This window comes from Syngnathus typhle, linkage group LG7, assembly GCF_033458585.1.
Source record: "Syngnathus typhle isolate RoL2023-S1 ecotype Sweden linkage group LG7, RoL_Styp_1.0, whole genome shotgun sequence".
Lineage (NCBI taxonomy): Eukaryota > Metazoa > Chordata > Actinopteri > Syngnathiformes > Syngnathidae > Syngnathus > Syngnathus typhle.
Genome location: NC_083744.1, coordinates 14,257,850 through 14,283,879, shown reverse-complemented (window position 1 = coordinate 14,283,879; position 26,030 = coordinate 14,257,850). Strand labels below are relative to the sequence as shown.

At 45.5% G+C, this 26,030-nt stretch overlaps 2 protein-coding genes across 2 annotated transcripts in view; one reads left to right on the top strand and one right to left on the bottom strand.

Moving 5' to 3' along the window:
• The first annotated feature begins 83 nt into the window (after positions 1–83).
• Positions 84–17,912, top strand: mon2 (MON2 homolog, regulator of endosome-to-Golgi trafficking). Its single transcript, XM_061283297.1, is given in 36 exon segments — positions 84–633; positions 2,676–2,739; positions 3,546–3,673; positions 4,203–4,334; positions 4,428–4,557; positions 4,683–4,780; positions 4,966–5,091; positions 5,233–5,427; positions 5,643–5,767; positions 6,066–6,205; positions 6,373–6,526; positions 6,596–6,754; positions 6,756–6,862; positions 6,901–6,979; positions 7,062–7,243; positions 7,685–7,797; positions 7,982–8,086; positions 8,343–8,423; positions 8,502–8,575; positions 8,680–8,770; positions 8,944–9,045; positions 10,025–10,135; positions 10,302–10,477; positions 10,556–10,718; positions 10,807–11,100; positions 11,198–11,396; positions 11,498–12,141; positions 12,320–12,463; positions 12,933–12,950; positions 14,036–14,164; positions 14,888–15,078; positions 16,294–16,354; positions 16,448–16,571; positions 16,651–16,858; positions 16,930–17,012; positions 17,330–17,912. Coding segments are annotated over 36 exon segments (5,202 nt in total). The 5' UTR covers positions 84–525; the 3' UTR covers positions 17,494–17,912.
• Positions 17,913–21,215: 3,303 nt separating this feature from the next.
• ppm1h (protein phosphatase, Mg2+/Mn2+ dependent, 1H) overlaps positions 21,216–26,030 on the bottom strand; it is a 7,700-nt gene continuing 2,885 nt past the window's right edge. The window contains exons 3-10 of the mRNA XM_061284057.1: positions 24,845–25,213; positions 23,903–24,015; positions 23,635–23,719; positions 23,381–23,499; positions 22,851–22,914; positions 22,344–22,451; positions 22,005–22,156; positions 21,216–21,922 (exon numbers count right to left, since the gene is read on the bottom strand). Of these exons, the coding sequence (XP_061140041.1) occupies positions 21,775–21,922; positions 22,005–22,156; positions 22,344–22,451; positions 22,851–22,914; positions 23,381–23,499; positions 23,635–23,719; positions 23,903–24,015; positions 24,845–25,213 (1,158 nt within the window). The 3' untranslated portion in view covers positions 21,216–21,774. The remainder of the gene's footprint in view (positions 21,923–22,004; positions 22,157–22,343; positions 22,452–22,850; positions 22,915–23,380; positions 23,500–23,634; positions 23,720–23,902; positions 24,016–24,844; positions 25,214–26,030) is intronic.

Sequence of the window (26,030 nt, the reverse complement as noted above, 5' to 3'; positions counted from 1 at the left end):
ATATACGGTCTATTCAGCAGGGGTCGCTGTGGCCATTTTGATGAATGGCTCAGTGTTTACGGAAGTATGAGTGACGTGTCACCCACAGAGCACTGAGGCATTGTGGGTAAAGAAGAAGCCAAGCTAACGGCGGCCGATGCCACTTACGTCGCCCCCGAACGCAATTTGACAAGTACAGTCGATGACTGAAGATACATTTAAAAGGGCGACATGTCATCTTAGTTTAACGCCCGCCCTGCTTTGTGAAAGTGGACTTATGTCGGCGTCGTCGCCTCTCTCCTGCGCACCGGCGCTGCAAGCAAACCAGACGGGGGCTCCCGTACGGATCCACCGCGGCGTTTCCGTGCTCTTTTCCAGGGGAGACCAATAAAATAAAATAAAGTCGCGGCGGATTATTAAACGGAGAGGGAGTGGATGGGTGGCGGCGGTGATCACGTCCGCGCTGCCGTGCCCCGCGTTGCCTGACCGCTATTTAATTTATTTTTACCCCCTTTTGCGTCCGTCGAACACTCCTTGGGCTCAAAGATGTCGACCAGCAGTCCCGAGGCGGTGAAGAAACTGCTGGAGAACATGCAGACCGACCTGCGCTCGCTTTCCATGGAGTGCAAGAAGAAATTCCCCCCAGTTAAAGAGGTCAGTCTTAGCATAGGCTCTATTTTTACTTCTTTTTTCCTCCACAAGTGTAACCTAACCACCATCACCACCAGCGGGCCTCCTACTGGACGGGTCCGTGAAAAAGTTCGGCCCATGAATAAGCTGCTTGTTCAAACGAGTAGGCTCCGTGCCACGTCAAACTGTAGACATGACATAAGGATAGGGCCCGTCCCTATCCTTAAGTCAAGTTCACGTACTTTTTCTAATTTAATTAATTTTCCATGCATAGTTTAATCCGTTACCCAGAATGTCCCTGTGTGTATTGTCAACAGATCTTTGCAAAATCAATTAATAGCTTGTCTGACAACTGGATGATACATTTTTTTTTCTGCTAGCCAACGTTTGAACTGTTTATAATGTAGTCATCAGCAAGAGACGTGGGTTGTTTTGGCAAACCAGACTGGTTTCTATCCAAAAAGCAGAGAACGTGCTTACACATTGTCAGATTATTATTTTTTTCCTGACTGTCTGAATTGGAGAAGGCAGGGCTGACAAAAACAACTCAAATTGATGAGAAAGGGTCTAATGACTCCATCATTGGAGTATTAAATAAAAGTGTGGGTTGGGTAATCATTTCTAAAACGATTCGATAGTGACAGCCCTAATTAAACGCCGCATTGATGTTGAGTTTAATGACGGCGATATCGAGAGTGATGGTGCAGCGGTTCGCTCGTCTCGACTCCTTTGCAGGCAATTTATAGGAATACAAGCGTGAACAGTAAGCCTCCCTGTGCCTAGAGAATGCTGGTTACTGTTGTAGTGTCTCTTAAGATTAAATTTTATTTTGAGAAAAATTTCCACGAAGTCGTAAACTTAGTCCAAATTATTTTATTCCCCTTCAATTATCTGTTCTGCCATTCCTCCACTGTGTGTGTGTGTGTGTGTGTGTCTATTGTTGTGAGTCACAGAGGAGACAAGGCAGGCTTTATGACACACCAAAGCTCCTCAACAAACACAAATCCTCTGTATCGTTCATTTGCTTGGCTTGTATCACTCCACAAGGCTGCTTAGAAAATCATTTCTACTCCGCCCAGCCTTAGTTGAGTCTGTTTCCTACTCATTATATCAACGACTGTATGAAAACATCTTTTCCCCTTCATTTTCCCCAAAACGTGAATAAGTCAATTCATGGAACAGAATATATTTCATCACACAAGTCTTCAAATGAAAAAAAAAGGCCTCAAATTTCAGCAGCATGTGGAAGAATTTGAAACACTTTGTTGATGTTGTTGGTTAACGTGCAAAAAAAAAATAAGGCTCGTCATCGTTCCAGGAATTTGCTGAATTCGGACACTTACATCAGTGTCTGTGTGCCGCTTCCTTGTCAAATAGATGAGCAGACGGGAATCACTTCTGCTTTCAAATTCTTCCCCAAATGCGCTCGTAGTGTTATAAATAACCTGACGGCTCTTGAATGCCGTCTTTCACAGAGGCTCTTATGTGAGGGTTGGTAAAAGCTGTTCACAGGCAACTGGAAAGCTTCAAACACCACTTTCTTTCTGAACAAGTGGTGAGAGTTGAATCCCCGAGTTTTCCTTTGGGCTTCTGTGGAAAGAAAATGACTTCTGTAGAATTAGAACACCCTCAAGCTTGACTTAAATCCAAGCATCAGTTCAAATTACTCACAATTGCCTCATGCAAATGGCAAAACACAACCTGGGTTACCGTGACGACCCACTTTGTGACTTTTCTGACCCTTGTTGTGATAATAATGTCTCACCACCTTACAATGACATTTCTAATCATTATTTTGATATGTTTTAAATCATTAATGGAATAAAAGTGCCCCGTCCTCTCTGCAGAGAAGTAAACCGTGTGAGGAAATTACTCTCAACAAGACAGATGTTGCCTCATTTAAAAAAAAAAAAGTAGTTTGTGGTTTTTCCTTCGAGGTTCATGTCCATCTCCAAATTATATACCACGGAAAAGGTTTTACTATGGCAGCGCCTCGGTATGAAATGTTGCTGTGCTTTTTTTTTTTTTTGCACTTGAACCCAATTGCTTTCTTGCTCCCCCCCTAGGCGGCCGAGTCTGGCATTGTGAAGATTAAGACAATTGCAGCGAGGAATAACGACATACTAGCTGGTGAGTGAATCTGCTCACTCTTGCTTGCCGGGCGGGCTTCGATATACTTTTGAGTCTTAAGCAGGGTGCACACTACACACCATTTAAAAAAAAAATTTTTTTTAGGGCAGCTTAACTAAACTCTGACACATTCACTGGCATCTGTTTTTTTTTTCTATACTGTCGGCCATTTTGGAACATTTCCCTGCTACTTCAAGATCCACAGAATATCGTCTTTCACCAGAAAAACATTTTTTATAGAAGTTTTTTTATTTTTTAGTTATCAACTGTTGAACTTTGGTTTTGCTAAAAATGCGTATTTCTGACTGAATTTGAGAGAAAACAATTTTCATGACAAGAACCGTCACTCTGATGCTAATATTTGTTCGCTTTTGTGTCTCATCAAATAATAAAACAATAAATCCACACATGCGTCTAAAAACAGATACTGACTGAGTCCACCAGTCTTAGTTGGATGGTCATTCACCATCGGCCCTTTTCTGACTTCTCTCAAAAAGAAGGGAATGCACAAATCTGGCCAATTGTTGTATTGACTGCTTGGGTGACTGCAAAGAAATCAAAGAGGATCTCGCAGAGTGGAAGCAAACCGAGCAGAAGACGTAGAAGGATCTTCTTTGTTGTGACATTTCAAGCACAAGGCTCTCCCTCAGACTTAAGATTTGAGGCGCTTTAAACAACACAGCTAATTCTGATCTCACTTAAAAGGAGAACTTTGAATCGAACAACAAGTCGTGGGTCCCTCTCTGTGTCTTGGAATTCCCAAAATACTGAATGATGTTGACATGTTTTTTTTTCTTCTTCCACAGCTCTGAAGGAGAATAGCTCCGAAGTGGTGCAGCCTTTCTTGATGGGCTGCGGCACCAAAGAGCCTAAAATCACCCAGCTGTGTCTGGCTGCCATCCAGAGACTCATGTCTCACGAGGTGGTTTCTGAGGTGAGGACAGTGGCGGGTTGGACAGGCGACCTCCTTAATACAAATGCAGACAGCACACCAAGGCTGATGCCTGAGGTCATTGAGGCCATGAAGATGATCTGGCCCAAGGACATCCTGTCATGACTTATTTGTGTCATCCTGCTTCACCCGAGGAAGCACACACATAGCTCTTGTTTTGAATCAGGTGTTCCTAATTTTGTGGACACTGAGTCTGAGTGCCCTTCCTGATATTACTTGAATAGTTCAATCAAATCAGTTTTATTATGTCACACAGACAACCCAAATAGATGCTAAATATAATTACTTTGATTTATTAATGCAAAAAAAAGGAAAATCTCACAGACACCAAGGTTAAAAATCACACCGGCGGCCATTAAAAAACAACAACTGGCCACTCTTGAGGGACTGCATGAACAGCTGCGGCACCCATGAAAGCGCAGATATGTCAGAACCATTTCAAATGAAGCGCACAGCATCATCTGGTCCTTTTGCACGCATGATAAAAGTTTGGTGGCATTTGTTGTCGCAGGCGGCGGCGGGCAACATCATCAACATGCTCTGGCAGCTGATGGAGAACGGTTTGGAGGAGCTGAAGCTCCTCCAAACAGTGCTGGTACTGCTGACCACCAATACGGTGGTCCACGACGAAGTACTTTCCAAGGTCGAGTCACGCCCGCACACACACACAATGCACACATTGAACTTGTGTCACATTGAATCAACATTTGCATGCTGTTGTCGTGTGCTCTTGCAGGCCATTGTGCTTTGTTTCCGTCTCCACTTCACCAAGGACAACATCACCAACAACACGGCGGCCGCCACCGTCCGGCAGGTGGTCACCGTGGTCTTCGAGAGGATGGTGGCTGAGGACGAGCGTTTCAAAGGTCCCGACTCGTAGGCCGGGGAATGGGGCTGTGACTGTTGTTGTTCTTTTTGTTTATTGTTTTGTTACATTCCAGAGTCAAACATTATTGTCACAACTCTTGTATCAATTCTGTGTTTGTCTCAGGTATCGTGGAGCAGCCTCCTCCTGTCCAGGGCAATACCAACAGGCGGTCTGTCACTACCTTGAGGCCAAGTGCCAAAGACGCATACATGCTCTTCCAGGTATGTCCACAAGGGGGCGGCAGTCACCTTCACAGCTGTATGCACTATTGACATCTTTCTCGACTGCTCTTCATCTGTGTAGCTATGTGAACAGAAGACTCATAACTTGAACAACTTGCAAATAGCATCACTCGTAATCTTGCTGAACACACCGCTCATTATTTGCCCCGCCCCACTCTTTTCAGGACCTGTGTCAGCTGGTGAACGCAGACGCCCCCTACTGGCTGGTGGGGATGACGGAGATGACGCGGACGTTTGGCCTGGAGCTGCTGGAGTCGGTCCTCAACGATTTCCCTGGCGTGTTCCTACAGGTGCTTCCGTTGAATTTCAAGTGATCCCACGAGGGGGGGATCTGTTGCTACATCTGTCACAGCAGTAGACAACATGTTTAAATATTAATATTGTTTGCCAAAAAAACAAAAATGTCTCATGATCAGTTCCCTCTCTTTCAGCACCAAGAGTTCAGCTTCTTGCTGAAGGAGCGCGTGTGTCCGCTGGTCATCAAGCTCTTCTCCCCCAACATCAAGTTCCGACAGGGCAGCAGCAGCGCCGCCTCGCCGGCTCCCGTGGAGAAGCCCTACTTCCCCATCTGCATGCGGCTGCTGCGCGTGGTCTCCGTGCTCATCAAGCACTTCTACAGTCTGCTGGTACGAGCGTGCCAGAGCTGCTCACTATGGCTGCCGTTCTGGATCAGAGGTTTCCTCAAGAGGGGAAGCTCATGTTCTTAGTTGAAATGGTGAAGCGATTACTTCTCAACGGGGCTTTTCAAGAGAATGATAATATTATAGCTTGGTGTTATTTGATGGTGTGGTTTTTTTTTTTTTTTCGTTCCATCTTCCTGACTTGAATTTTCTTTCTCCAGGTAACAGAGTGTGAGATCTTCCTCTCTCTGCTTGTAAAGTTTCTGGATGGGGAAAAGCCGCAGTGGCTCAGAGCTGTGGCCGTGGAGTCGGTACATAGGCTGTGTGTGCAGCCACATTTATTACGGTAAGCGCGGGGTTTTGTTTAAAAAAAAAAGGAAAAAAACAAAAACATTAGGGCGTTCACAGACTAGTCAACTCATCCACTTGTCAACTTTCCCACCAATTCCTACCATGGTTTTTTTTTTTTTAATTATAGTGACTGAAAAAGATGTCACAAGCAAATCTTTGACTTGACTTTTAATCACATTTAGTGTCGTCTTAAAATCTGAAGTCAAACCAATAAATATGGTAATAAAGTGCGAATGAGTCATTGATAGGTAGTCCTTCCAAAAGTCATTTTTGAATCCCTCCTTTTGTTCTAGTTCCTTCTGCCAATCGTATGACATGAAGCAGCACTCCACCAAGGTGTTCCGAGACATTGTCAATGCCCTGGGCTCCTTTATCCAGTCCCTCTTCATCGTTCCTAATGTGGGCAATGCGTCAGCTGTCGGTGCACCAGCTGGTATGATGTTGGGCTCTTTTGAGACCTTGCCATTTACAAATGACTCGTGCCGTTCCCGCAGGGATATTTAGTTTTAAATTGATTTATTTTCCCCACTTGTAGAAAAGGCTCAATAAAATCAATTAGCTTCCAAGCCATATATTAATTCTGTTACAAAATGTTTTTAGGTGGCTCTGGATCAGGTCCCCAGGGCACAGCTCAGGGCGGTCCAGGCCCAGGGGGCGTCAGCGGGACCCTGACTACCCAGGCTGCATTTGAATACCGCGGCACCTGGATCCCCCTGATGACAGTCAGCGCCCAAGGCAGCGCCAAGGCCACCTAGTGAGACTCCATCGCCACTGCTCTGTTCGTGCCACACAAAACATTCCTTAACGTTCACATTTCCGCTAGCCTGGAAATGCTGGACAAAGTGGAGCCGCCGTCCATCCCCGAGGGTTACGCCATGTCAGTCGCCTTCAGCGGCCTCCTGGACCTGGTCCGAGGCATCACAACCATGATTGAAAAGGAGCTGGCAGCAGAGGAGGAAGCGGCGGCTGAGTCCAGGGAGGCTCAGCCCGACCACAACTGGCAGCCACCACCTGGTGAGACGTGATTTGGAAATTAAGTTGTGTTGTTTGGGGTCATCTTCCGATGTCAGGCTGGATTTTGGTATAATGGGCATTCATGATGGTCTTCTGCCTAATGTGTCTCAGGAGCTCATTTGGTGTGGGAGGAGATGGTCAGTGCCTGCTGGTGCGGTCTGCTCGCCGCCTTGTCTTTGTTGCTCGATGCCAGGTAAATGAACGAGCGCTACCTTCAATGAAGTCCTTGGCTCTGTCAGGCGTCCAGTACACAGAGCACATCTGCTTGTTTGCAGCACCGACGAGACGGCCACGGAGAACATCCTGAAGGCCGAGCTGACCATGGCCTCGCTCTGCGGTCGCTTGGGCCTGGTGACTCCGCGCGACGCCTTCATCACGGCCATCTGCAAGGCTTCTCTCCCGCCGCACTACGCGCTGACCGTTCTCAGCAGCAACGCCGCCAACTTGTCCAGCAAAGGTAGCGGAAGCCGATTCTTAAAAATGACAACCGCAACCTGATGTTTGATGAAATTTGCGCCTGCAGTCATGTGTATTGATGTTAAATTAATGAGTTTTGCGTATCCTCATGGTTTGAAGTGTGCTCTGTTCAGCTGAGTTTCTCGTGTAAACTCTCGGCGTGTGGCGCTCCCCCGGTGCTCGTCTCTTATTGCGGTAATCCATAACGTTCTGCCGTGACTTCAAATTAAGATGGCGCCTGGGGAGTGTTCAAACGTGCACACGCAGCTTCTTTCAAAAAGCCCCCCTTAGACATTTACTATTTGCATATTAGCTTGTCTAGATAAAGCCGGCTAATTGGTCTGCACATGTTGAGTTGATTAAAAGAGCTTCTCCTGCAGGCTTTCAGTGTTTGTTATAACACAACCCATCTTGTGGTGTGTGTTTTTTTTTCTTTCTCCAGCCTACTCAATTCAGGGCCAGAATGTGCAAATTATCAGCCCCTCAAGCGAGTCTCATCAGCAGGTGGTAGCCGTCGGGCAACCACTCAGCGCCCAGCCCCAAGGAACCGTTGTGGTAGGGAAATACCGTGTCATCATTTTTGATCGACAGACGTAACCAAGGATATTTTTTATGTTAGGGATGCAGCGGTGCCAATAATAATAATAACTTAAGACAGTGACTTTGTTTTCCCCTCTCTCAAATGGGTCTTTGTTCCGACGTAATGGACGACGTTTCTCACTGTGCGTTTCTGTCAAAGCTGACGGCCAAGAACATTCAGTGCATGCGGACGCTGTTGAACCTGGCCCACTGCCACGGCGCCGTGCTGGGCACCTCCTGGCAACTGGTTCTGGCCACACTGCAGGTACAGCCACCCACCAAGTGGAGAACATGCACGGTGCAGCAATACACGTAGGCAGACAATATAACAAAAGTCATCTATTTTGTCTCTACAAAAATACAAATATTACTGCATCTTACAGTTGTGAAACGGTTTTGTGTGTTTTTTATACTGACCCCTGGTGGCCAGAGGTTGAAAACACAATACAAAGTCTTATGAGTCTTTTTTTCAGAAACACTTTGATTTTTAAGTCAGTAAATGATTGTCGTTTTGATTCTAGCACTTAGTGTGGATCCTGGGACTAAAACCAAGCGTGGGCGGTGCCCTCAAACCCGGCAGAGCCGTGGAGGGACCCACTACGGTACGCTGGCCTGCAACATTCTCTATACGCCTGTGCTGGTGCATTTTCTGAGCGAGATTTCATCTCCATCCCATTAAGGTGCTGACCACGGCTGTGATGACCGACTTACCTGTCATCTCCAACATTCTCTCCAGGCTTTTTGAGAGCTCCCAGTGAGAACCCGTTTGCGCTGCACTATACATATTGTAGTAACTAATCCCAACGGTATCAAGTAATGCTATCATGACCGAAATGTCTGTACGTATGTGTGCTCTAGGTACTTGGATGATGTTTCCCTTCATCATTTGATCAACGCTTTATGTTCTCTTTCGCTGGAAGCGATGGAAATGGCCTACGGGACCAACAAGGTATTGAGCACGCGTGCCTTTAAGTCACAGGGGTGTCAAAGATACGGGCCGCCACAACATTCTAGGTGGCCCGCGAAGACACATTGTGCATCGAATTCATGTCAATTCCAAAGTTTCAAATTGTTTTCACTTAAAAAAAAAAAGCAAAAAACTTAACCTTGTCTCGCACGCAGGAGCCGTCGCTGTTCGCTGTGGCCAAGCTGCTGGAGACGGGGCTGGTGAACATGGATCGCATCGAGATTCTCTGGAGGCCTCTGACTGGACATTTACTGGAGGTAACATAAAACGCAATATTTGACCCCATCGGTGTTTTTCTGTGCGTGTCTGCATGCTAAATTGAAATAAGACAAATGCTTTGACCTTTCATATCAGGGGAGTTGAGTCTCCCCCTAGTGAGGACGTTTTTTTTTTCATATTTTCTTTCTTATCTCCCCCTCTCTTTTGCATTCCTGTCTGTTTTGCAGAAGGTAAGTGACGACACACTCATCCAAACTTCCTTGGCCTTTCATTCTTTGTGCTTTTTTTTTTTTTTTTTTTTTTTTGCTCTCTCCCCCGGTCCTTATCTTCTCCCTGTGATCATGTCGGGAGTGACTTCGCTGCTATACAATGTGTCCACTGTGCTTAGTCTTCAGTTTGCAAATTTTTTTTGCCACCAAAGCAGCATCTGGCTCTGTCTTTTTTTTTTTTTTTTTTGTCTGCAGGCTTCACATTCATGTGCTAAGAAAACACAACAATTTTAAGAAAGATCTCATCTATTTTATCTCTTTGACAATATTGATGAAGCCGTATCGTTAGCATAATAGCATAATTGCCCCGGCCATTTTTCCGATTGCACCTATTCTACCATCAGATGGATTATTAAAGAAAAAAATACACAAAACTTACTTGTAATTTTTGTTACTCTTGTGATAGTAAGAATGTCTTTTGGGCGATTATGTTATTAGTCCAACGATAGTCATCTTTAACACCTTTTGTCTGTGTGGACAAGGCGCCATTCTCATGTCTATACAAACGTGATTTGATTACATTTGTATTTGGCAAGCAACTCTATTTTATCATCATCCGTTTTGCTTCACACACACACCGCACACGCCTACGCTGAAATCTGCTGGGAAACGGCTCGCTCCTTTCAACCTCCCTTGCAATCGAAGCTGATGCAGCGGCAAAGAAAAAACGCACACAAATCCACCCACGCGTCCACAAACACACACAGGCATGTTTGCATTTGTGCGTATGATGTGACGTGTCCCGCAGGTCTGCCAGCACCCCAACTCCAGGATGAGAGAGTGGGGGGCCGAGGCCTTGACGGCCCTCATTAAAGCCGGCCTGGACTACAAGCACGAGCCGCCGCTCGGACAGAATCAGGTAGTCAAACCCTCAGGTCCAACTCACAAAGCAGAGTATGCTCGGCTCTCTGCCTGATAGCAAGAGCCCTTGTTTTAAAAAAAAATAAAATATTGTATATTATTATATCTATCAAATATTATAAATGAGATAATGCAAAACTAAATAAAGCTGTGTTTCCTCCAAGCGACTGCAGCTTCTGCTGCTAAACCCGCTGAAGGAGTTGTCCAACGTGCTCCACGCCGACATTCGACAAAAGCAGCTGGAAAGCGTGTTGCAAATCCTCCAGAGCCAGGGGGACAGTCTGGGCCCCGGCTGGCCCCTCGTCTTGGGTGTCATAGGAGCTATTCGCAACGATCAAGGGTAAGCGCATGCAGCGAGAGCCTTTTGAATTGAGCAAACCTTTTTTGATATTGACCAACGTATGCGCTGGGTCCTCAGTGAGTCGTTGATCCGAACAGCCTTCCAGTGCCTGCAGTTGGTGGTGACAGACTTCCTCCCCACCATGCCTTGCACGTGCCTCCAGATTGTTGTGGATGTAGCCGGAAGTTTCGGCCTACAGAACCAGGAGCTCAACATCAGTCTCACCTCAATTGGCCTACTAGTGAGGCTTCACACGGAGTTGTCCAGAAATTTGTGTCGCAATTTACTACTCCTAATCCTTTAACTGCCGCTTCCTTTCCTGCCATCAGTGGAACATTTCAGATCACTTCTTCCAAAGGGGTGAAGCCATCACAAAAGATTTGGACAGGGAAGAAGAGGCCCAGCAGAAGCAGGCCCGGGAGAAAGGCGAGACCCTCAACAGGCCCTTCCATCCCGCCCCTCCCTTCGACTGCCTGTGGCTCTGCCTCTATGCCAAGTTAGGCGAGCTGTGCGTGGATCCGAGGCCCGCCGTGCGGAAAAGCGCCGGGCAGACGTTGTTTTCCACCATCGCTGCGCATGGCACCTTGCTGCATCAGCCGACGTGGCACATTGTGGTCTGGAAGGTCAGCAGAGGAAGCAGATTATGTTTATTATTTAACAAGATTCTTGTTCCAATGTCCTAAATATGATTTTTTTTTTTTTTTTTCCTTTTGCCGCCAGGTGTTGTTTCACTTGCTGAACTGCGTCAGGACGTCGTCCACCACGGCGGACAAGGAGAAGATCGAGTCCGGCGGCGGGAACATCCTCATTCACCACTCGCGTGACACAGCGGAGAAACAGTGGGCCGAGACTTGGGTGCTGACTTTGGCCGGGGTCGCCCGGATTTTCAACACCCGGCGGTACCTCCTCCAAAAACTAGGTGAGTCCCAACAAAAATATGGCCAAGTATCATTATTTAGTCACTGCATTGGTCTTAATGGCCAGAGGAGGTGACAGAGCTTTGTTTCCATGTTACTACAGGTGACTTCTTTGAGGCATGGGAGGTCCTCCTGACCCACATCCAGTCAGCTGCGCTGAGCAAGAACAATGAAGTGTCCCTCGCTGCCCTCAAGAGCTTTCAAGAGATCCTGCAGATCGTTACCCCTGCGAAAGACTCGGACAAAGCGGGCGACGCGTTTGCCGCTATTGGCGTCCCGCCGGTCCTAATCGATCCCCTCTCGGCGTCCGGTCCCGGCAGACCGCTAGTGCGTTCGGATTCGCTGGTGGAACGGCTGACCTGCTACAACGGCGCCGAGCTGCAGGCGCCTCCGCCCGGGGAGGAGTCGGCCTTGGAGGACTTAACGTTGTGGTGGTCGGCGTGGAACACGTGGTACCGCACGGGAACGGATAGCACCAGGCCGCCTAGCGGCCAGACAGAGAAGCTCTCCTTCATCCCCAGCCAGCCCTTCCTCACGGCGCTCATCCAAATTTTCCCGGCCCTGTACCAGCACATCAAGGCCAACTTCAGCATGGAGGACCTGAAGAAGCTGGGGGTCATCTTCCACGGCGCCGTGTCTGTACCCATCAGCAGCGACGCCTCCCCGTTCATTCTGCCCTCCTACACCGAAGCCGTCCTCACCAGCCTGCAGGAAGCCGTGCTCACTGCTCTGGATGTTTTGCAGAAGGTAAAATATATATATATTTTTTTTAAACAGCCAATATCTTAGTAATATATATATATATTCTCTTCCAAATCCGCGCCACTTTAAAACAGCGCGTGGCGGGCCCGGTAAATGATGTGATGTCATCGTCTCCTCGGTGGATGTCAGCAGTGTTTGTTTGTGCCTTCCTTCCCCGCCGCAGGCCATCTGTGTGGGCCCAGAGAACCTGCAGGTCATGTACCCGGCCATCTTTGAACAGCTGCTACTCTTCGTGGAATTCTCCTGCAAGCCTCCGCAGTACGGCCGGATGGAAACCAAACACGTGGCCAATGCCAAATACAACCAGGTAATATTCATTCGACAATCGGAAACTGGCTGACAATCGTGTGCGCCCCTCCCCCGCCCCATCAGCATTGTGTGTTCAATTTTGGAAGTTCCACTTCAGTTTTCAAATCCAGCATGCGCTTCCTCGTCGTCCTCATAACGCTGGGCAGGCTGAGAGAATGACGCCATTCAGTTTTTCCCGGAACTAACCCCAGACTCTCCCCCCCCCCCGCGATCTTGATCCATCTTGAAATTGTTTAATCAAAAGGGTCAAAGTACATTCCTGTCCTGACCAAACCGATGTCGCGGGTGGTCTATATCGCTCTCGTCCAACATTGTCCGGTCGCCGGTCAGACTGAATGTTCCCCCCATAAATCTTGTCTGGTTGACGTAACCTCACTGAGACGACACAAATTTGAACGTGAAACTTTAATTCCAATCTTTTCTTATTCTGTTTCTGGGACTACTCACTGACCGGATAACCGTTTTAGATCCAGCTCTTTGCGCCGGTGAGTTCCATCCTCCGCCCCCCAACCCCCCCCCCTGTATTTGTAATCTGCCGTGCTTGCACGACTGCTCGTGTTTTCATTCCAGCTTTTCCTGGGTGGGCGGGATGAGCGATGGCACAGCATGAGAGCTTCTCGCTCACTCCACATTCTAACCTCCTATGCAGTGTCATCTCCTCCCAATGCTTGTGGTTTGCTCTGTGTTTGTGTGGTTCTTAAAGGCACCCCCCCCCCCTTGTTAGAATCGCCACTGAGATTGAGGTCATTTACACCCATTTGGAACTTTACATTTGTTTTTCCTTGATTGCACTGGTAGGGGGAAAAAAATTCTCCTTTTCAATTTAATTATTTAATAATTTGATTTTATACCCGTTTGGAGCTTTAAATTAGTTTTTTCTTGATTGCACTGGTAGGAAAAAAATTCTCCTTTTGATTTTTTTTTTAATTCTAATTATTTAATAATTATTTTATATCCATTTGGAGCTTTAAATTTTTTTTTTCGTGATCGCATTGGTAGGAAGATAATTCTCCTTTTGAAAATTAATTATTTAAAAATCATTTTAATTTATACCCATTTGGAGCTTTAAATGAGTAAATTCTTGATTGCACTGGTAGGGAAAAAAATTTCTCCTTTTGAATTTGATTTGATTCACTTTTTTTTTTTTGCTGTATCTTGCTCATATTTGCTTTCTCTGTGGGAGCAGTAGCCTAGCTGGTGACGATGGCTGCATGACTCCACCCACTGCACTTTATTAAACACCGTGCGGTCGCGGTCCACCCGCACAACCTAAAATAAACAGCTCGGTTTTGAGTGACACCGTCGTGGAGGTACTCGTTCCACATGTGTGCTTCTTGTTTGTCTGCGCCACAATAATTAAACGTGTTAAACTACCTCCCCGACGGTGTCGTTATCTCCTCATATTAAATTCTACATGAGCGTGGTGATAATTGCTTTTACAAATGTGTGTGAAACTTCCAAATGTCCCTTATTACCTACTCACGCTTTTATTAATATAACATAATACGTATTGAATAATAACTGTCATTTAATTAAAAAAAAAATTTTTTGGTGTGTGTGTGAAATGCAGGCAGAGTGGGTTGCCTTAAACTACGTGCCCTTTGCCGAGCGCTCCCTGGAAGTGCTGGTGGAGCTGTACCACAAAACGGCATGCCATAAGGCGGTCATCAACGAGAAGGTCCTGCAAGGCATCATTAAGGTGGGCCATTACAAACATACCGCTGAGGAGCAGAACTTGTTCACTGGGGTCTGGATCGTCTCTTAAGTGGCGGGGTTACCAATATATCTCAAGTGTACTTGAACAAGTTTTGACTTATATTTCTGGCATCTTTCAATTTTACTTCATGATGGAAAGTAAACTTTCATTCCAGTGTAGTTTTGTTAGAATAGCGCTGAGTCGGCAACCCTTTGGCGAGTGCGCTCGCGGTCTGGTTAAATGATCGCCGTCAAAGCAGGTGTTTTCCATCTGCCGACATCAGCAAAATCTACTTTGGCCTTGCCGCGTCGGGTTTCCTCCTAAAGATGTTATAAAGAAATCAGAGTCATTTCATGCGCAGATGTTTTATAGCTTTCCATTTTCAGCGGCAAATCGAAGCTGTTCGATATATTTTCTTTTGAACTTTCCCAGGCTTGCGTTTTTCTTTAAGGTATTTTCAAGTGCTGTTTCTAGGCAACGTCAAACCCATGAGAGTTAATTTGCAGAAAAGCATCTCTGCAGATGGACGTAAATGTCAAGCTCGCTCCTATTTATCTCCATAACAACACGGCCAGCTGTTGCCTGAAAAGAGGACCGCCAAGAAATACTAATTTTTCTTGTAATGAATGAAATTGCTCGCCAAAATGCTTTCTGTCAGCATTTTCAAAATGGCCGAATCCCCTTAAACGCAGTTTCTCGGCCTCATAACTTGTCTTTTCTCTTTAGACGCTGAGGATGCCTCTGGGTTTGAAGTACGCGTGCCCGTCCGAGAGCACTTGGAAGTTGGCCGTCTCATCCCTGCTCAAGGTTTTGTTCATCGGGTTGCCGGTGGCCCGTCAGCACTCCGCCTCTGGGAAGTTTGACACCATGTGGCCCGAACTGGCCAATGCCTTTGAAGACTTTCTTTTCACCAAAAGGTACGGGCAAAATGCAATTTTATTTTGACGTGCTCTTATGCTGGATATGAAGAATTATTTTATTTAATTATTTTATATATATATTGTTTTTTATTTATTATTTTTGGAGAGTGATGGGTTCTCAAATGTAATATGTGAGCTCCCTGTAGTGGTAACCCAAAAAAAAAATCGCGGCCTAAGTACTGTTCACTTGTATTTAACTTTGGTATCAAAAGTTTGAGAACAAGAGATTTACTGGAAATCCGCTATGGGATTCATCCACTTATTTTTACCCTGAAGGCATCTGAGGGAGGGACACTTTGTGCCTTTCACTCTTTTAGTATGTAGGTCAAATTGTCATTTTGATAAAAAAACAAAACAAAACTGCAAAGCCGCTCAAAATCAATATTTTAGTGGCTTGCAGCAAAAACTTGACACATAGAAACTATATCATACCTTATTTATCCCCCTTATTTATGTAAAGGTTTTTCAATTCAGACATTTCTTTTTTTTTTGTTTTCCTTTTTGTCCATGAGATGGTACTACTTTTTTCGATTAGCAAAATTTCACACCTTTTACTGGTTTTGGGGCTTACTTGTCTTAATTTTTTTAGTTTTTTACTACCTGGCATCCCAAGTTGCTTCCTTTCCCCAATCCACAAAAGCCACCACACCATTAATGCCATTTCTTATTTTCCATCATTTAACCATCTACTGTTTTGTGACATGCCGTGTGGCTTGGTTTCAAATTTCCACGTCTGCAAAAACAATCGTGTACAACCGGCATAAAAGAGGAAGACCATCAAGTCGGGCAGCAGCAAAGTGCATCTGTATTCCAAGAGGGTTTTTTGTTTTTTTTACAGCAACGCTCTCAGCAGTGAAACACGAAACGACGCTCGTAAAGACAACCCAGGCTCCAAGCCAAATAAATACACGTGCCAACTGTAACAAAGTAGTAAAGTGGTTCATTGCCGTGCAATCCAGCATGTGAAAGCACCTTTAAAGCTCCGTCGCCATCAACTGCTACATTCAGCAGGAATTGACTAATTAATGAACCGAGAAGATTACGACAAGACACTACTACACTGACACTAAATGAATCTCCTCAACTGACTTCAGCATAGTTTCTTGACAGCCTGGCACCACTAGATGGCGATGAAATTATGCTTTTGCCTTAGTCTATCAATATTCCACCTCATCCATGGCCAATCACACTCATTGTTGATATGCTTTACAGCTCGCCTCCTGATAATTTGTCCATTCAGGAATTCCAGAAGAACGAAGCCATTGATGTAGAGGTCGGTCCATCAATACAAATCGCAATGCACGATATTCGACTTGTTGACTTTGTTTTGTGACGCCGTCTTTTGTTCTCTTCTACTATCAATTAGGTGGTCCAGCTGATCAGCTCGGAGATTTTACCTTTTGCCAATTTCATCCCCAAAGACTTTGTGGGTCAGATCATGGCTATGCTCAACAAAGGCTCCATCCACTCACAGTCGCCTTCCTTCACAGGTGAGATGGGACCAACGTGTTTTTATTATCTCAGAAAAGGCGCACGTCTTCACCGTGTCCCTCTCTTGTCTCCAAACAGAAGCGGAGATCGACGTGCGCATGCGTGAGGAGTTTTCCAAAGTGTGTTTTGAGACGCTGTTGCAGTTTTCCTTCAGCAACAAAGCGTCCACGCCGCAAGAGGGCTTCATCTCGCGCATGGCGCTCTCCGTGCTCCTCAAAAGGTCCCAGGACGTCCTGCAGCGCTACGTGGAGGACGAGCGCTTGAGTGGACGTTGCCCCCTGCCCAGGTAACCACCCGCACCCTGCCCCGCCCATTCTGGACTTTTATCGAAATCATTATTCCATCTATACTTGTCAGGCAACAAGTGACGGAGATCATCTTTGTCCTGAAGGCCATCAGTACTTTGATGGATTCACTGAAGAAGACCCAACCTGAAAACGGTGTGTACCCCACGTTAAATATGAAAAGTTCCTCTTTTTATTCCTCGGAAGAAAATGTGTCACGTACAATTGGGACCAACTCGTCAAATGACTTTCAATTCCAAGCCGTTTAGTTTGTTCCCAACAAGGTCACTAGTTGAAAATTCTTTTTTTAATTTCTCGGCAGAATAATTGGAGACACTTTTCTAAATGGTTTTCTTGAGATGCCCTTCACGATGTTTGCATGCCTTCATTTTGAGCTGAACTCATTTGCATTGTGCCTGCGGGGATGATTTCTTAGATTGCTTTATTGTGTGTCGTAATCCCCCCTTCCTTAGTGGATGACAAGACGTGGGCTCAAGTGATCGCCTTGTACCCCACCCTGGTGGAGTGCATCACGTGCTCCTCATCGGAGGTGAGCTCAGCCCTGAAAGAAGCCCTGGGGCCCTTCAAGGACTTCATGCAAGCCCCCATCTCCAGAGTCCACAACGGAGACTCCTGACTTTTTTTTTTCTTTTTTTAAACGATGAAATCTTGAATGTGTCTTCTCGATCCAGGTGCTTTATAAGTGCACACACACACATGAACTCCACTCGAGCCACATCCACAGTGACATAAGGCGACCCAAAGTGACCTGAGAGGCCAAAGCAGACGATCGGTCATTGGCTGTCCCCGGTAACCTCCTCCCTCCATTTTCATAAACAGACTGACCCACACTCAATGTACAGCGTGAGGTTGCTGAGGAATCGAGGGGAGAAAGTTGGGCCTTGCTGGTCTGAAAATGAACACATTTAGTGTCTTGCAACAGTGACGATTTTATGCAAGGAAACAAATCCGAGCTGCAACATTCCATGTCATCTTGAGCCAGCCATCTGTGAAGGGATGTACGTACTGAAAATAAATGAGACCGTTCTAAAATCAGTGGGCCTCACGCTCTCTCTGCCTTTTATTTTTACACAAAGACTCTAGACATTAGCCCCTAAAACTATTAAATACTAGCCAATGTGGCAGTTGTCATTTATGCCTGAGCCAGATGAAATCTGCCTGGCAACAAGTTGCATGTGACCAGAAAAAAAAAAGCCATCTTTCTCCATCTTTTCAATGTCTGATCCGTCCATCTACCGAATTATCTGCCTGCAATTTTATGCGTTCATCTGTCCGTCTGTTATCATCCAACTGTCTGTCTAATCTGTCCCTCTGAATTAACCGTTTCAATTGACAATCCAAATTATTCCACAGGTTGACTCCTTGAGATGGATCTCAGATCAGGTTTCTGTTATCAGTTTCACTCTGAACACAATAAGGGAGGGAGCATATTATGTAAACATCCACCAGATCATAGAATTTAAGGATATATAGGAAAAGGACGTTCTTTTTTAAAGATGGCTTTTACAACGACTTAAAGCGCTTTAGAAAAACAAAATATATGATTTTATAAATAGATTATTGATCTTATTCAGCCATCTTTTCATGCTTGCATTGCTCCATCTGTCTATTTATCTGTCCAACTACCAACCCACTTAACGGTGATTGCGCGCGCACCCTGGTGGGGGGTCATACGAGGTGGATACAGGGGGGCGGGGTGAGTAGCTTTCCGTGGGCGGGGCCTCGCTCTTTTATTTCAAGTCCACGCACGAGCGCGAAAGCTCCACAGGCTCACTACATCGTACAAGCAACATCACTGCAGCCGCGGAAGGACAAGATGGAGTCATCCTTTTGTCCACTTTGACGACATTCCTATAGTCCTATACTCCACGCATCCATTTTTTTTCTTATTTGTTTTTTTTAAACCTGTTGTTGGCTGCGTACTGGCTGAGGTAGTAGTTTGTGCTGTTGTTTGGGTTGTGACTGTTCCCGCTATGGAGATGACTGCGCAAGCTACTGCCTTGCTAGTGCTAGCCTCACGCTCCTCGCCGGGAAAGAAGCCGCCGTTTCCCCTCCCGCCTTTTGACTCAATTTCCAGGTAAATACAACTTGCAAATGGAGACTTGTCGCTAGTTTTGTACTATCTCACTTGAATGTTATATAATATTTATTTTCGCGTGAAATTGCTGTATTGTATGACGAAATATAGTTCATGGTCGTAGGGAAAATGACGACTTCCGATTTTTTGCTTTTCAAAGAAATATCACACTATGAAACGGTGGGCTCGTCACGGTGTTGTAAAAAAATGTGCAGCGAGTGGTGGTCGAGTGTGTGTTAAGTTATGCTGCACGGCACGCCAAAGTGTGTTGAGCGTGGCAAAGGCATGTAGGTCAACGGCGCTGTTGCTATGTGGAGACGCGTGACGTGGCTCCCGCTGCCCACAAAGGTGTCCCACGATACATGTGCTGCGTTCACAGACCTGCCTCGCCTTATCACTTTGTAGAGCTTTGAACGTGGCAGTGCCTTTAGGTCACGTTTTTTTTCCCCACCAAATCAAAAAAGCTTTGATCTCCATGTACAACCAACAGTGTACAGTAATGTAGTAGGCCCATGTGTTCGTCAAAAATGAATGTCTCACGAGTACATGAGTTACTGGTCTCTAACTGGCCTGGTATCTTGGAAGTGAATTTGTAGTGTACATGACAACTGTCCTTTTGCTTGACAATTTTTGTGCAGTAATGTATTTTAGCTACTGTGTCATTTTGTACCCATAAAATGTTTTGCTTTTGATTTGGTATGCTTCCAAACAAATAAATGAAAGCCAAAATGTTTAGTAAGTTATCAACTGTATTTGAAGTGGACAAATTGTCTTTCTCGGGATTCATGGATATTTGCCTTTTATTTTAGTGTAAACCTAACCTATAAAACCAAAACAATTACGTGATAAATCTGATGTCAGATATTGCAACATAATTGACTGTAAAAAAAAAAAAAACAATACATAGGAATGGGGACCTTCAAAAACCGGTTATCAAATTGCAATTGCAAGCTTGAGATAGGTGGGGCAACTTGATTATTTTTCAAAAGCATTCAGCCCTAACCGCCACAGCAGTGATGTTGCATCACACACAAAAATCCCTATGTAGTGAGAAGGCAACGAGTTTGAGATTCCTCACACAACCTCTCCTTGCAGTCAAGCAAGGGCAGAGTGCAAGATGGAGCATGCATGCAGCTGTTGGCGTAATAATCAGATTATTATGCTAAATCTGGACAGGCTCTGCGTTAGCGCTTGTCCCAGCAAAGCACATGACGCCGGGCTCTCCCGCGAGGCGCCGCGTCCTCACTAGAAGTCAGATTGCTGACCGAGGTCACGTGTTTGGACGCGTTCCTCTGCCGCGTCGCCAGCATCTGGCACTTCCGCGGAAAGCGCATTAATATGGCCGCTAGGGGCCTCCGCTGAATGGAGGATGAGATCTTTCCACCCCCTCAGATGACAGCACGCCGCTCACTCCAGTCTGGATGGCGCGTTTGACCTTCCCACACGATTTGTGCGGAATGTTTCACACTCCCGAGTGTGGCGTGAGGGCCGCCAACGCCTGCTGATAGCGCAAATTTGAGCCGATAAGACTACTCGCATTTGTTAGCGTAATGGTGGACTTTTTCGAGGCGCCAAATGTCTCAGATTGCGAATTATACCTTAAATACATGAATACTTTAGCACTTCGGCCAAGTTGCTCATGCTGAAGTCAAAATTGCCCCAGTTTCCCTTGGAACTGATTAACTTTAAACAGCGCAGCACTTCAAATGGTGAGGCCTGAAAGCATTTTAGTCAGTATCCAATCGGATTGCTCGTTCAGTTGGCACCCCAAGGGGGTTCACGTTTGAAAGATGTCAGGGGGATAGCTAAAACGCAACATTTAAATATCATGCCCCATTTTTATTTTGTACCATAAACTTTGATCCTAAATGACTCCAATTTTTAATTGGTCCTCAAAAGTATATATTTTTTTAAGTGTTCAAATCACGTAACCTGAAAAACATGTAAGTGGATGTCGCACTCACTTCAACCAACCACTTGCCGTGACCTTGGAAGCAAACGGCCGCCCACGGGAGGGGGATGAGGCCGTGTCATCGTTATCCAATCTGGACCACACACACGCAGAGGAGGCGTGTCGAGTCCGATCAGTACTGACGTGACCGGAGGTGGACGCGGCGGTGGCAACGTGTGGTGACCAGATGGCCCTCCAGCTCCCACAGAGAAACATCTCATCTTGTCCACTTTATTAGGTACACCTACACAACACTCTCCCGCTGTATGTCATGTCATTCATAGATCAATATAGTGAAGAACGAGAACCATTCATCCTTTTAATTTTATTTTTGGGCCATACCGTTTCACACGTTTTGTCATGAATTTACAAAAAAAAGAGATTTGACAACAACCATAACAAAATATCAACAAAATCTTAGCAAAGGCACGATTTTGGATACAACTATATTAGTGCCAGTTGAATTTAGAGTAGACGAGCACCTCCGCTTGGTAGTTCGGAGGCTCGGCCTTTGAAATTTGCTTTTGGGGATTCCTCCAACATTCCAAAAGCAGACATGTGAGGTTAAGAAATGTATACTACTTGTCTATAGGCGAAACAGAAAACTGATACATGCGGTCGGCAAGCATATTCAAGCAGCTGGTTTATGTCCAAATGGACTATTGAAACTTTTCAACATCTCAATTAGGAATAAAACATTTCAAAGGGCAACATTATTTAGTCGTTCTTGCAAAATGGAGAGTTTCCCCCTTACAAATAACTTCAGGATGTATTTACAAAGAAAAAAATCTTGGCTTGATTCCATTGTACATGTTCCTTGTAAACAATTAGCATTAATTGTTATTAGCAACAATTGTCCTTCGTGTTGACTAGTAGAGTTCGTTACAATGTGCAAGAGGGATGACAAAGACGGAAATGTCGTCCCCAGAGCCCAGCCGGTTCCCAGATAGCCTCCAGCCTCCGTCCTTGAGCACGCCGCGCGCACGCATGACCAAGTCTTGGGCGGCCAAAGTGTACCTGATGTCACACAAAAACAAAATCAAAAACTTGGTGGAACTTTAGATAAGGCAGTCCGGATGTGATAGAAAGTTCCACCGGCCTGCTCTGGTCATCAGGGTCGCAATTGGCCAGGAAGCAGGTGACTGACTCCGCCACTTCCTGGTTGGAGAGGACGTCCCACAGGCCGTCGGTTCCCACGACCAGGACGTCGTCTGTGTCGTGTTCGTACTGGGCCAACGGGTAAACTTTGACCTGATGACCAAGATTGTTAGACGATTCACCCCTAAAAGGAAGACTTAACTGTAGCGGTTAGCATACATTTTAGCTCCAGTTCAAAGGTCACCACCATAAATGGAACAATTCAGGAATTTTAGGTAAAGAATTATAAATCTGAGTGAAATCCTTGAGTAAAGTTTTTTTTTTTTTTTTATCTGTGTACCTCTGGACAGCAGGAAAGGAAAGGCTTAATGTAGATGTTGGAATCGTGCACTTTGAGATTGTGGTCGCCCAGACCTCTGGTGACGCCGATGGTCGCTAGCACCCGAGCCTAGAAAGGAAAATTGAAACCTATCAAACCTTTGTTTCAAAATCTTCATTTGAAACCTTTGTTTCAAAATCCTAATTTGAAACCTTAATTATTTTAAAACCCCTTTTTCACTGTTGTTAGGTCTTCATGTGGATGGATGAGCAGACGTTAGCCAAATAACCACGCAAGCTCGCCACTAATCAACCACTGCCACCCCCGCGCTGGCTACACACGTTCCCAAACTCATTTTTAAACTGCTGAATCGGTTCAGTTTGAAAAGTGCCTGTTGGCACCAGAGCGGGGCAGCAGGCTAATTGAATTTGCTCAAGTGTGACATGAGGAAGGATAACCCACGACGCCACTGATATTGGATCTGCGTGCGTGATGTGACCGTTAGCATTTCTCATCGGACACGCTTACCTTCTTCCCTTCGCCGTAGATGAGAGGAAACTTCAGGTCGTCGTCCTCGATGGTTTTATAAGCCCTGTAAATCACAGACAGGATACCGGTTGAATTGACACATTTTAAATGTCAATCATTTTAGAGTCAGGAGGGATTTAACCACGCGGCCGAGGTGTGCGGTCGGAATGATAAAGATGCACAACAATTCCACGGTGCGCTCAAGTGATGAATAATTTAGCGTCTTCAAAGCAGCCGCAGCGCGAGGCATGTAGGAGATTGCAGATCTGGAATTTCCCCGTGTGGGACGATTAAAAGAATCATCTCAACTAATTGAATCCGCTTCTAACCGCACTGTTTTGTTCACCTTCTCTGCCTAGCAACCGACACTCGCACTCAGCTTGATTTTCATTCAGAGCAGCAGCAAGGTTAGAAGACAAAGGAGTAGAAGAACAAGATTTTTAACCTTCAAATATCAGCTGCATGTTTTGATGTATGAACGGATCATTTTCACAATAATCAAATAGATTTGGCCAAGAAAGAAAACCCACCATCCAGACATGGTGAAGTCACGGTAGAGCATCCTCTTGCCAACTTCCTTCTTCTGAACTCTCCTGGGGAACTCCAAATGTGTAAACTCATTTCCTAATAAGTGGGGCTGCATGTAGGCCTTTGGTGAGATTAAAAAAAAAAAAAAAACGTCAGTCTAATAATAAGCGGCACGTCAACAGGAGACAGTGAGGTGAAGAGGTTAGGTCAGCGGTGCCAATACGTGGCAGCTGTGCTAGACGGGCTAGCTTCCTACCAGGAACTGCAGCCGCTGCCTCTCCGACTCTGGCGTGAACTCTCTTGACATGGGGATGACCTCGCCTCCCTGGACCATGACAGCTCTGAGGGGAAGAGCGGGACAGGAAGGCGTATTCTAGTGTTTTGTCTGTTATCAGAAACACAAGACTATGTCGTAAGGTGACCTTCGAGCTTGAAGTCGAGTCGCCGGCCGAGCTAGTGCTTGTATCGAAGCGACTTAAATACGAAACTAAATACATAAATAAATTGTATTTGTCTCGTCTCACCTGCTGTCACCTGCGTTGCCCACGTAGAGCTTCCCGAGCAAGTAGAGCACCACCAGAGCAGTGCAGCCGCCGGACGTGTTGTAGACGGCCCGTTGCTTTTCTATTTGGACATCCTAAAAACAATAAGAATAAAGAATCAAATTTAGGATGCGCCACACTCAACAGGCATCCACCCACTGCGGCATTTTGTCTCCAAATTCTGCCTCTACAACGATAGAAACGTGTTCTTTTTTTTTCCCAAGAGTCAAGACCACGGATGCAGGTCTGCCTTGTGTGTGCTCACCATGCCAGGGGGAGGATGTGTAAATGTGTCCTTCGCCCTGAATGAATTATGAATCTCCTAGCTTGCCATACATATTTATTTTTGGCATCCTGCAGGCAAAGTCTTTAATAATAGAAACATCTGCATAAACATCCACACCTTCTTCCTACTCTCAATCTGTACCAGGAAGATGCTAGTTGTAGAAATGACACTTCACACAGAGTAAATCTTGCCATCGGAAATTGTGTTAAATCTAATAGTGTGGTGATGTGATGAGTGGGACAATGTTGTTGAGTGGAGCAATACAACATAATATTTATTTTGAGTTTATTAAGTTACTTGTAATGAAAAGTGTCTATAATGGACATTAATGCATTTTATTTTCACATCATGTTTTTGTTCAAATAAGAAGAGCTTTTATCCGCTGTAGATGTTAGGCCATTATCAACGAAAAAAAAGATTCATGAAAAATATCAACAGCTATATACGTTCTGTAATATGGGGAATAATAGTTGCACACTGCCATCTAGCGGTCAAAAGGAGAGACTACAACATGCCCACATTTCTCACTACAACCGGTGCTAAGATGTCGTGATGGCAGCACGTGAAGAGCCAATTTTTGTAAAACACTTTGAGAAGCAAAGCAGCGAAAATGTAAACAAGCTTGAAGAAAGAATTACCATGTCTTTGAATGCGTTCTCGATGGCGCCGACGACCAGGCTCTCGTGCGTCACTTTCTTTTCTGCGAAGAAGCGCGTGGGCGGGGCACCAGGTGAACCGGGGGCACCGGCGGCCCCACGTAGGGACACGGCCCGGGTCAGGGCGCGAGAGTTCGAGGTGGGATTGAGGTGCTGGTGGTGCCAGCGGAGGGGCTCCTCGCTCAGGCAGGTGGGCGGCTGGAGGTCAGGCGTGCACAGGATGTCCATCACCTCTTGAAGGTGCAGCGCGATGTGGTGATGGAGCAGGCGTGATGCCACCACGGCCGCCCCGCAGCCGGCGTGACCGTCGAACAGGCCCCAGTAGTGGAATGGCAGGTCCTCGGAGTTGGCCTAGAACATTTTTTTTTATTTTTTACATCGAGCCATTTTGTCCAAGTGCAGTACCGACTTGTGTCCAGTAGGTGGTAGCAATGTACAGCCTGTGACGACGTTGAGGTGTGGCCGTCCTGTGATTTGTTTCTTTCGTGTTTAACTTGTCGTGTAATTTTGATTTGTTATAACACTTTGTTTTTCAACATTTAACAGGTGTGCAATGCAATTGAAGTGAATCATTACATAGTGACAGCTTTTTTTTTTTATTTGTCTAGATTGAGATCAGCTCACCCGCAACCCTGATAGTGTGGGTGGAACGTCATAAGTCATAAAAATCATGTTTTCTTATGTTGGGGGGGGGGGATCATAAATCAGTGTGTTCGTGTCTGGCGTGTTAAGAAACCCGAAGAGGAATTAATGCAGCATGTTAGCACTTTTTAAGACCGGATTACATTCGTCACGACACAAACTGCAAACTGCCTTTGCTGCCAAGTTGAATCGTGCTAACTTCATATCAACAATTTCAAGACCTTGCTGAGAGCCATGTCTAATATTTGCAGAACGTGGCAAGCTAAATATTTTAAAAAGTAAAATGCCAATTTCGTCGAGCAGTTTAAAAAGGCTGAGTACAAATATAAAGTCTGGAGTCTATTTCGACTTGCATTATTTGGTTATCTGTTCATTCTTTGTTCTTTTCTGCTTCCAAGGGAATACCTTAAGGTCATCTTTAAACCTTTACATAATGTTTGTTTCACCCTAAAATGTGATGCCCCAAAAGCACCTCAGATTAGTTTTAGCTATGCACCAGAGATGTTAATACTACAGATGCTAATGC